Source organism: Synchiropus splendidus, chromosome 7, assembly GCF_027744825.2.
Source record: "Synchiropus splendidus isolate RoL2022-P1 chromosome 7, RoL_Sspl_1.0, whole genome shotgun sequence".
In the NCBI taxonomy this organism is placed as follows: Eukaryota; Metazoa; Chordata; class Actinopteri; order Syngnathiformes; family Callionymidae; genus Synchiropus; species Synchiropus splendidus.
Window position 1 is genome coordinate 13,535,765 of NC_071340.1, and position 11,391 is coordinate 13,547,155.

The following is an 11,391-nucleotide window of genomic DNA, read 5'->3' on the forward strand; positions in this document are numbered from 1 at the left end:
ATGTTGGATGCATGTCGACGCCGTTGGCCATCAGCACCTCATCGGGTTGTTGTTCTCTGATGTCTATTGCCTTTAAGAAAAGCTGTTTTGTTAAATTACAGGCCATGCTTCTGTCAATACAAATCCCATAAGGCACTGCAACTAAGAGTCACAAAAGTCCATAAATGTTAGCCCCATCTTAGTTTTGATCCCCTCTGTGGTTGAGTCTATGAAAGATCAGTTGGTTCTGAACTACAATGGGACTATAATGGACTATGGTGGATCTTTTTTCGAGTGGTGAGGTGGAGATTCAAGCAGTGGCAGTACATTGGGGCAGCACTCTGCCTCTTCTTGTTTGCTGTTATGAACAGACTGACAGACAAGGTTAGGGAGAAGATACAAGCTGGGTGGATGTGTGAATGAGGGGGCCAGGAGGTGATGATCAGGGCAGGAAAAAGAAGAGTGCAGCCAGGGCGCAGATGACTGAGAGGGGTGGCCTGCATAGCTGCAGCTAGAGGAAAAGGAAAGTTATACAGGAAATGGAGGTCGTGTTGGAGATGGAAGTGCCAGGAAAAAGGAGAAGAGGAAGGCGACCATTGAGGTTGATAAATGGAGTACTCCTCTGATGCCAAATGCTGACACTGTTTTCAGATCTTCACTATAGTGTTTTAGTCCTTTAGGGGACCTCTGTGAATTGAAGGATAAATGTGTAATAAAGTGTTATTATTTCAGACATGTGTGTTATGTACCTCCATCAACCTGTGCATTTTATTTTATATGGTTGTGTCTGTGTTTTTTTTCCCCTCTCATAGCCATCTCATCCAAATTAAACACCTCCAAATCCTTCAGCCTTTTATCCCAACTGGCCCTAACGTCACAAAACAAATTCTTCCTGAAAAGTCCGCCCAAATCTCGTAAGAAAGCCGTGGTCCCAGCAGTACCCGACGAAGCTGATCCAGTCGAAGTGCTGGAATGCGATCCAGAGACTTGTGACGATCTGAGTCCCTCTGCTCAGTACGAGAACTGCCCGTCAGCGGGGCTGGACTCGGCTATTTGTGATCTGGTCTCGCTGGACTCCCAAGCTGAAGTGGAGCAAGGTATTACTTCAAGAGAGGGAACCTTTTTTCTGTCCAGAATCAACTTCCTCACTTCCCTCTCCTCCGCTCGTCTGAAGTGGAAAAATCTCTGAGGAATCATTTTTTTTTAACCAAAATCTTTTTCTCAAACTAACACTAGTAACATCCTCTTTGGCTGCAACAGTGATTGATTTATTTTCCTTTTTTTTTTTAAGTCACAAACTTCTTCTTTTCCTGCCTGTAGATGAAGCGCTGCTGGGGTTGCTGCTGGTTAAAAATTGAGATACCGTGTCACGTCTTTCACCTCAGAAATGTCCGTGCTTTGCCTAACACCTGTGCTGACTGTTCATGGTGCAGTTGCCGCTCGCTGGTGGGGGACCAAACGGCTGGATTTCGCCCTCTACTGCCCAGACGCACTGACCGCCTTCCCCACCGTGGCGTTACCTCATCTCTTCCACGCATCCTACTGGGAGTCTACGGATGTGGTGTCCTTCCTCCTGAGACAGGTGGGTGGCCATCCATCAAATCTGCCTTCTGCGCTGTCCAGGTAGGTCAGTGACTGACTTGTCCATTGCAGGTCATGCGGCATGAGAACCCCAGCATCCTCGAGCTTGATGGCAAAGAGGTGTCTGAATTCACTCCCTCCAAACCCAGAGAGAAGTGGCTTCGCAAGAGAACTCACGTGAAAATCAGGGTAGGGAAAAGGAATGGATCTGTCAATGAAATGTAGGGCACTCCGCCACCTGCCGGTGGGGATGTGTCATTGCACAAGTGCGCTCGAATCACAACTCAACGTGTCGTGTCTTGGATTGACAGAACGTGACCGCAAACCATCGTGTTAACGACGCCGTGTTCACCGAAGACAGCCAGCAGGTGGTGACCGGCCGCTTTATGTACGGACCTTTGGACATGGTGACTTTGGCTGGAGAAAAGGTGGCCGCCCAGATGCACCTCAGTCGTGTGACTGAGGACAGTAGATTCATTTGCGTTCTGCTTCCGTGAAGGTGGATCTGCACATCATGACGCAGCCTCCGTCCGGGGAGTGGGTCTACTTCAACACTGAGGTGACCAACAGCAGCGGCCGAGTGTCCTTCCTCGTCCCGGAGGACAAACGTTTGGGAATCGGGGTGTACCCGGTTAAAATGGTGGTCAGGTAGGTCGGTGCTTCCTTTCTGTCGTCCTCTGAGTGAACCGCCAGAATAACCTCCGCTCTGCCTTCAGGGGTGACCACACGTTCGCCGACAGCTACTTGACCGTTATCCCTCGGGGAACCGAGTTTGTGGTGTTCAGCATCGACGGCTCCTTCGCTGCAAGCGTGTCGATCATGGGAAGCGACCCCAAAGTGCGGGCGGGAGCTGTGGATGTCGTCAGGTGCGCCACCGACACCTGGCTTGCTTGTGACTGAGTTACTCACACCTGAAACTCTCCCCTCCACCCCTCCAGGCACTGGCAGGATTTGGGCTACCTGATCATTTATGTTACCGGACGGCCGGACATGCAGAAGCAGCGGGTCGTGGCCTGGCTGTCTCAGCACAACTTCCCGCATGGCATCGTCTCCTTCTGTGACGGCTTGGTTCACGACCCACTACGACACAAAGCCAACTTCCTCAAGTCACTGACAGAGGTTTGTGTCGTTTCATCACGATGTTATATTATAATGTCATTAATAAACGTGTAAATATTGATATTGGGTGGAGTGTTTTGCCTCATTCACTGTAATATAATAATGACATGCATCATAGGGGATCTAACTTCAATATAACAATACTTGTTGGGCCTGTTTTGGGCCCAAGGCCTCGAGTCTGACACCTGTAAAGTGAGATTCCGTGGAGCAAAACTCAACATGACCAATGTTTCAATCCTACCAGGCCCATATGAAGATTTTCGCTGGCTACGGCTCCACCAAAGACATTTCTGTCTACACCTCCATCGGCCTGCCCTCCTCTCAGATATACATTGTTGGCCGACCCACCAAGAAGATGCAGCACCAGTGTCAGGTATGCTTTGATTTATCTTCCTGTGGCTGGAAAAGGGTGCGCTGACTCTCCTGCTCTTCATCGGTCGACAGTTCATCACCGAGGGCTACGCCGCACACCTGTCTCTGCTGGAGTACAACCATCGCTCTCGACCCGCCAAGTCCAGCAGCGCTCGCATGGTGCTGCGCAAGAGCAGCTTCGGCCTGGGAGCCAACAGTGACTTCCTCAGGAAGCGGAACCACCTGCTGCGCACCATCTCCTCCCAGCCCTCTCCTACCTCCCCCACTGGAAGCCTCCACAACAGGCCGGAGCGCACGCAAAGCCAGTCGGACAGCGAGCGGCTGGAGAGAGAGCGGCTGGATCGAGCGTACGGCCACAGCCAGGGGGCGACGCAGCGCAGCATGAGCATCACAGCCAGCTGCTGGGGTCGCAGCAGCAGCACCAAGCTGGACCCGGGGATCCTCAGCCCCAAGTGATGAGCCAGTGGGGAACATTCAAAGAAGAGACATGGGGAATGAGAGCTTTTGCACCGAATACATGGAAACGATTGGTGCTTTTCACTGAACTAACAGTCTCAAATATCTCTCACCTTCACGCAGGAACGTTACCCTTTACAGCATCTGTGGCTTGTGTTGGCAAAAAGTACGTTTTGGATGGATCCGGGGCTCGGGTGGCATCTGAACTCATTCACGCTCACTCAGTTGTAACTCAACAAGGTGAGAGTAGACGCAGTTCAAAGGACCTCAACATCGGAATGCTAACAGCATACAGAGTGATAATAATCTCATTTTGTAAGACACAAATCAGCCTAAATTCTTCGACACGTGATGAAAGCCAAATATTTAAGTGTTAAATCTACAATTATTCAACTAGTATCAACTCCTGGGTTGAATGTCAGTTCCAGCTCTTCAATGGCTTCCATCGATGTTTGTATTGTATCGCTTGTCTGACCGAGCCGGACCCTGATTTAGAGCTTACTTTTCTCTGCGGGTTGCAAAGCACACGACTGATCCAAGTGTCGTTTTGTAATATGACGTAGGCGGTTTAGCACGGCCATTTAACCTCTCGCCTCCTTCCTGTTCGGGTGTCACCACGTCTCACTCCAGCTAAAGCACAAACACTCCAGAACGTTGTGTGGAGATAGAGTTTGCTTCTTATTCAATCATGTTTACAGAAAAAAAAGTAGTTTGGAACACAAAAGGGATTCACACTCCACAGACTCAAGCTGTTAGTTCTCTTTAGAGTTAGCGTCTTTCTATATTGACCTTAGTTTCTGTTGTCCTTTTTTGTTTTACCTCATCGTTCCGTCATGCATGTGTAAATAGCCCTGGGGACTCCTGAACGTGCCAAAGTGAACCGTGGCGAATGAGCTTCTGTACATAAACGGAGTTGAATCAGAGTGTTGAAATATATATTTGTAAATATTTGTGATATAGCAAACCTGGTCCACTGAAGACCAGCATCAAGTGTCTTCTCCACTCTGGGGTGAATACAGACCTCCTTCAGGATACATATTATGATTATACCAACAATGGTTATCATTGTTATTTAAAGGTGATATTTTAATTGTGAACAAAAATGTGCTTTAATATTATTTAAGCTATTTTGTGTTTCCTTTTTTTCATTTCTTTTAGTTGCAGCAGCCAAACTTCCAGTTCCAGTTTGAGTATTTTTTTTAAATTATTATTATTATTATTGTACCGTGCAGAGCAGCAGAATTGTATCAGGAGAGGTGATATCTTGTGTCATATATTGTCTGTTATCCAATCTACTTTGGACATACAAGATATGGTTTCTCTGTTGTTAGCCCTACGCTGTACATGAATGTGTCCACAGATAATCGCTCCGTTTTGCTGCACCTTGAGGAATGATGTACATTTTGTAAAATATACTGTCAAGACAAGAACACAAAGCTTATTTTATGCTCTTGCCAAGACTTTGTGTCCTTCGTCTTCATTTGCATTGTTTGTTTGCTCGGAGAAAGAGGCAGAGCGAATGCGATGGACCAATGTTTGCAGAAATGCGAGGAAGGGAAATGTGCAATATGGCTCAACTTCACCACAAAAGTGCACAACAGTCAAGTAAAGAATATGTCATTCAAAGTACAAGTTGTCTCTAGAAAACAAAGCTGCTCGGTCTCCTATAACTGTCAGAGATGTAGGTGTTGAAGAACCAGGCCGTGACGGTCATTCTGGATCTCATCGCAGACCATGTGATCATATTGGCTTTAGCACCGGGGATGAAATGATCAAAGAGAGCATATTTCTCACTTGTGTCTTGGGATCTTGTTCATGGCTGTGGGATGAATTAGGATCAGCAGGACTAGCGAGTCTATTGTGGCGAGGAAAGAGCTGAGCCAAAAGGCAAGGTTAATCTATGTTCCATGAGCTTGAGAGAGAACGTGGTGGACCGGATACTTGTGGCTCTGATATCTTATCCACCATGTGAGATTTTGCACGCGTGTCCAACTGTGGGGGAACATGTTGGACCGTCTGTTGTCCACCTCAGAGAGGTTTATGTATAATCTATTCTTTATCAACACAGAAAAAGTAGTTTTCTGAGTAGAAAGAGTAGAAATCCTTTGAACCAGTCGGATTTAAGACTCATGTCCCCAGTTCAGAGTGTAAACAATTGTTATGCACATGTTTAAAGAAGTTCTTTCAATCTGTTTACGCACTGCAGCTCATAACTGAGCTGAACGTCAGCCCTCTGGCTCAGCTCTTTTTCCTGTCATGAAGGAGCTGCAAAGCAAACTAACACAGTCCATACATCAAGTATGAAACACAGATTAAGTCTTTACAGCTCTTCCTCGCCAATAAAAATCTGCTTTTGTGTAGAAATCCTCATGAGCACCAGTCCATGGCAGATCCCTGATGTTTGTGGTGTTGCTGACCTGCTGACCTTCACATTGTCCTCACCACGTTTCTGTCATTAATGGAGGCGTCCGCCTCAGATCAGTTGTTCTGTTTCCTCTTGTCCTGCTTCCTGAAGCCACCACCCTGCTAATGTTTGCCTTCGGAAACCTCACACAGGTATAGACGATTCTGGAAAACATGCATTTGCTATTATTCTCCTGCCTTTGAAGCTCATTTCCGAAATATTTCAACATCTAGAATGTAGAAAATGAAGCACTGAAGTTTGGATACCTCTGGGCAGATGACTCTGCTTCTGACGCACACGTTACCAGAGGCCTTATACCCCGCCCCTCCCCTCTCTGCCTTACACACCGTCGCGTTGCGGGGTGAAGGACCACCCTGGAAGAAACGGCCATACTTTTCTTAAAAAAAGGTTTTGGTTTGAGTAGAAGAAAGACGTATTCACCCACTTTCACCGCGACCCGTCACTGCTCACCTGGTTCAACGAACTGTCCTCAACCCCCAGCTTTCACAGCGACGGACCCGTGCATCCTCATATAGGCTTGGCAAATATTTTCATTGTACAAGGTGTGTATTTTGTAGATTTTGAAATGACTATGTTTATTGTTTTTATGAAAGTGTATAAAGGACATGTCAAATCAATGTGAATCTGAGTCGTGCAGTGTTTCTGGCTTAACCTCCGCCACGTTTGATGAAGCCTCCGACTAACTTTGGAGCCGGCTAAATTAACCTGGGGGCCTCACAAGCTGCCTGACACTTCTGCGGCAAGTGTAATATGACTCTCTGAGGTCATCTGGTCCCTATTGGGATGCATGTAAAATGGCCAGGCTGTGGTGAGTGAAACTGGAGTTCAACTTCGGCGCAAATGATAAAACCCAACATTGTAATCCGGAGGTGCCCAACAGATCACAGCCGTTTCCTGACAGACTTTTTGAATCAGGCAAGTGGATCAATCGCATTTTAAAAGTAATTCACAAAAAGCTTTTTGCTCCAACCGTCGAACCAGACCCTTGGTGTTTTATCTTGAACCAGCCAGCTCACAAGTTCAAGCGGAATTAAAGTTTTTAAGTCATGGCGATGACTTTCGATGTCTAGACTTAAAGAGACTAAAAGACAATGAAGGCATCAGGGACATAACAGTGTCTACAGGCCGACACATTCTGCAGACGTTCCCGTCCTGCTCCTTTGGTAAACACCCAATACCACACACTCACCTATGATGGTTCGCAAGCTTGAACCAACCTTTCAGGTTTCAAAGCATTTTTCACAGGGACCAGTTTCAGGAGAGCTTTTTTTTAACTTCCAGGCGAGAATAGGTTTGAAATCTTGTTAGGGCCATGAGTCAGGCAGTAACCCTGCTCACAGAGATCATAATGGAATCCAGGTCTAAGCTGCTCCTAAATGAAAATCTAAATATACTCTGAATTATCCACTAACATACTCCTGGATCATGGTGGTTTTGCCCCACAGTTCAATGCATGGAGTTGGTGTGCCAGTACCCTGACATGGAGTCGACAGCCCTCCTCAGGGTGTCACCAGTCACCCCCAGTACAGTATGTGGGACAGGCTCCAGCCCTCCATGACCTCATTGAAGGAATTGAATAAGGGAAAGATATAAGTGATACATCAAAATCCAAGCGTGAGATGAAAAGTTTTCATGTGGTTTCCATTCCATAAGCATGTCATTTGAAAATGCGTCCAAAGCAAAGGCCAATATTTCACCATTCTCACGCGAAGCTGCTGAGTCATGCTTAGTGTGAGGGGCATCCTGAGCAACCTGATCTTCAGGTTTGCTGCATCAGGGCTGCTGACTGATGCACCGTGTGTCACCTTGGTGTCAGACCCCAACCACCAGTCATTCTTATATTTTTGGAGTATTTCAAACCACCACGAGGCAACACTTTACTCTTTAATTATTAATACAATATTTTCAATGCAACCCAAACATTAGCAGCTCCTTGACTTCAGAGTTGCGGCTCCTCAGAATGACACTTCTACTTGTTCATCCCCAGTTTTTTTTGGAAAGCGTTGCCATCTCCTTTGGTGGCCTGCTGCACGATAGAAAGAACGGAAGACGTGTGTCACAGCTCAACAAGCAGCTTGAGCTCAAACACTTATCAAACTACCTTGTTGATCTCTTTGTGTCTGTCCCTGCTGACTATCTCCTCGATGATCTCACCTTCTCCTCTCACCAGTCTGCAGAGAGACAAAAGAGATTCAATCCATGCTAAATCCTCCTGCTCTAAATGGTCAGTTTGTGTGTGTGTGGTGGTCACATTGAAACCCATGTCTGCCACCTTCAGGTCTCTGACATTATTTCTGTGTGTGTAACTTGTAGCTACTCACCATCCTGGTCACTTCATTGCACGTCATTGCTAGCTGCTCCTCATAACTCACTGACTGCTGACCCAGCGTAATCTGGAACAGCCGCACAGCTCTGACGTACCTGGTGCGTCCAGTTTCAGGGTCCACCACCCGACGGATCACACTCTGCCGGGCCTCGTACTCCTCTTTGGTGAGCGGCCTTTTAGTGGCGAGGCGGGCTTTCTGCTCGTCCGTCATGACTGCAGGGCGAGAACAAGGGCAGTTTGGGATGAAGACTTCATTTACAGCTCGCCTGGCTGTGGTCACTTCGCAACTTTACACTAGGGGGAGCTATTACACTGGGACTAAATGCAGTCTAAACTGAATTTGCTCTCAGGCCAATTGACTTTTGAAGACAAATGGAGTCAGTGGGGGGATCCTGTTTGAAGGACCTGAGCGAGGGTCTGTGATAGAGGAGTATGGATAAGGGTGAAGCTTCAGAGTAGGTTAATGTGGCAGAGCGCCCCCCACCACGTGGTTGAGAATATGTCTATGCTTTAGGTTTGATGGTGACCTTTTGTGTCAGTTAGAAACCAAAGCATGTTTCCACCTGCTTAACAGTGAAGAGTCCAGACGATCACAAGGATCAAGCTCGATGTGAGGAAGCCATGTTGACAGGCAGCATTTATGCAAAGGGTGTCATTACAGCACACAAATATTTGTCAACTCACCAGGCAGAAAGTCGTGCTCATACACGCCACAATCATTTGGTACTTGAATGCAGAACATGACAGCATGTTGGGGTTGGTAAAAGGATTTAATAAGGCCCATCTCTTGTTTGCAGTCTTTCTGTGATGCCACGCAGCCATTGGCCAGTGTGGGTGTTAATGTCTTATTTATTAGGACTCAGCACTTTAATTTTGTTTTCTAGGCTTTTAATGCCGTTTTACATTACTCATGAAGGACTATTAACTTTACTTTGTACATGTGAGCCTTTATTTGATGCTCTGTTCAGTCATCCCAGCCCTCTGGTCTTTACATTCTGTAACTGAATGTTACTCTTTGTTACATTGTTACTACTGAATGTTCAGATTTAATCTCTCTGCCATTTCATTTCTTGTGACAAGAGGACATCTTACCAGGTCCTAGTTCCTCTGCCCCCTCCTCACTCTGCCACACCTCCAGGAACGTCGGCGCTGCCACCTTTTCAGGAACACAAACCTCCTGCTCCGCCTTCATCTTCTTCTCCTTTTTCTTTCTTAACTTCTCCTTTTTCTTTTTCTCTTTTTTCCGTTGTTTCTTCTTTGCCTCTTTCTTCTTTAGTTTCCTCTTTGCTTTCCTTTTTTTCTTCTTGGCACGTTCATCACTGGAGGAGGAGGAGGATGAAGAAGAAGAAATGGATGAGGATGAAGAGGAGGAGGAGCTTCTTTTGTGCTTCTTCTTTAGGGTTTTCACATCTAGTGGAAGGTAGAACAGAATTTCAATGATGCAAGACATTACATAGGACAGTTGACCTTTACGCAAAGCTTCACAGAAGTCAGTGGCTCCATTTTGAATTATCTCTCTCACGCAACCATATGACTCACAGATTAGCACCACTCATAAATTAGAAATTAAAAATAAAAACTTCCCTTTCTTACAGGAGGAAACCACAGGTAAAATATAGATTTATTCATAAATAATACATCATTTACATGTACATATCTTTAAGTGCAGAAACAAAATGCAGTCAGATCTCATGCCTTGATTTTTAAGTTGGCAATTTGGTGGACAGAATGTTTATTTGGGGTCAATCGTCCAGAGACTAAGGGAGGTTAAAACGGTGGAAGGAGGTTTGTGGATTGAAATTTGAGTTCACAAAATGCAAACAGTGCCTTTGCCGTGAAGACTGTGTATTGAACACTAGAGACAATGATAAGACACTTGCGAACAAACTCAAAGACACGGGTCATCTGTGGTCAGCAGGGACAAAAGTATATTTAAAAATCCTTGATTTAATCGAGAAAATAGTGGGTTGTTGTTGTTTCCCCTTCAGGAACCCACTTTTCCTTCAGCTGTAGCTGGAGGTTTGTTTGGCAGTCACCGATGTTTAATAGTATCAGTTCATTTTTATTTTGAAAACAGTGCCTTATATGTCTTCGCTCATTTAGACAAATGGATTTGTCTTGTTTACAGAACTAGCTATTAATGCAATACACGTGGAAACGATCGGCTAGCAGCTAAACGGCTCCTTGGTTTTAAGCGTTTTCATTTGAAAAAAAATACGACATGCATTCGTCCTCATTGTACTCACTTTGTTTTTTACGTGACGACTTCTTTGATCTGCTCCGACTCCGACTGCTCGACGACGAGGTCGACGATGAAGATGATGACGACGAAGAAGAGGACGATCGCCTCCGTTTTTTCTTCTTGTCTTCCTTCTGCTCCTTTGGTCGGCTGATTCTGTCAGGGGACCTACTCCTGTCCATTATTGTGGACACAAACACAAACTAAATGGAAACTACAAAGAGTGCAGCGATTGTTGTGGAAGGGCCGTCAGCTATTTTCTTCCGTGTGGACACGCGTTTTTAGTTCCTAGATTTCATGGTTCCGCACAAATCACAATTGAAGTTAATCACCGCGGAATATTCTTGTTTTTTGTCCCTCACAATACTTACTACTTACTAACTGATACGTCTATTATAGTATTTTAGTGTCACTACGATTGCTGTACATTACAGTGAGGTATGTTAATATGTCGCTGTCACGTGACCAGACCACGCGGTACGTATCGTTTGTGTAACGCTTGAAATTCATATTCAACACGTGCAGTGTTACATGAACGAAATGTGCATGGGTTTCCTCCCACAAAAAGCAATGTAATGTACAATTAGTGATGCTGAACTGCCTATGTGCATGAGCGGATGTGAGTGTGGTGATATTTCTTTTTCTCTTTCAGACCCAAAGCTCATTATGTAGCGAGAGCTTTTCATCTAAAATGGGTCAGTGAGCTTCAGAAACAGTGTGTCGTAACTGTGAAAAATGTGCCACTCGTCTCCAAGAGAATAACTTTTGTGCGGCTGAGAATAGAAGTTAGGTATTTCAATCCAGACCGAAAGGTCAACCATTTATGAGACAAGTCAATAAAAGGTCAGCAGCAGTGAAGTGCATGAGACAAGATGAAAACATGACACGGAAGGC

General features: G+C 45.7%; 2 protein-coding genes across 12 annotated transcripts in view; one reads left to right on the forward strand and one right to left on the reverse strand.

Moving 5' to 3' along the window:
- The window catches only part of LOC128762135 (membrane-associated phosphatidylinositol transfer protein 2-like), a 43,934-nt gene extending 37,381 nt beyond the window's left edge, over positions 1–6,553 (forward strand). For 7 of the 10 annotated variants that reach the window (XM_053870061.1, XM_053870059.1, XM_053870064.1 and 4 more), the window contains 9 exons: positions 792–1,076; positions 1,413–1,561; positions 1,633–1,749; positions 1,872–1,988; positions 2,060–2,208; positions 2,277–2,426; positions 2,499–2,679; positions 2,924–3,052; positions 3,124–6,553. In XM_053870061.1, coding sequence (XP_053726036.1) covers positions 792–1,076; positions 1,413–1,561; positions 1,633–1,749; positions 1,872–1,988; positions 2,060–2,208; positions 2,277–2,426; positions 2,499–2,679; positions 2,924–3,052; positions 3,124–3,507 — 1,661 coding nt within the window. In that variant the 3' untranslated portion in view covers positions 3,508–6,553. The remainder of the gene's footprint in view (positions 1–791; positions 1,077–1,412; positions 1,562–1,632; positions 1,750–1,871; positions 1,989–2,059; positions 2,209–2,276; positions 2,427–2,498; positions 2,680–2,923; positions 3,053–3,123) is intronic. The other 3 variants (XM_053870066.1, XM_053870067.1, XM_053870068.1) reach the window with 1 other exon arrangement.
- Positions 4,324–11,072, reverse strand: arl6ip4 (ADP-ribosylation factor-like 6 interacting protein 4). Of its 2 annotated transcripts, none has more exons than XM_053870074.1 (5): positions 10,505–11,017; positions 9,351–9,668; positions 8,354–8,471; positions 8,034–8,103; positions 4,324–7,958 (listed from the first exon to the last, which is right to left on the reverse strand). In XM_053870074.1, the coding sequence occupies exons 1-5, from the start codon at positions 10,677–10,679 to the stop codon at positions 7,902–7,904; spliced, it is 738 nt and encodes a 245-aa protein (XP_053726049.1). In that variant the 5' UTR covers positions 10,680–11,017; the 3' UTR covers positions 4,324–7,901. The 2 variants fall into 2 exon arrangements, with proteins under 2 accessions (XP_053726049.1, XP_053726050.1); XM_053870075.1 differs by having other exon boundaries at positions 7,880–7,958; positions 8,254–8,471; positions 10,505–11,072.
- Between the last annotated feature and the right edge of the window lie 319 nt (positions 11,073–11,391).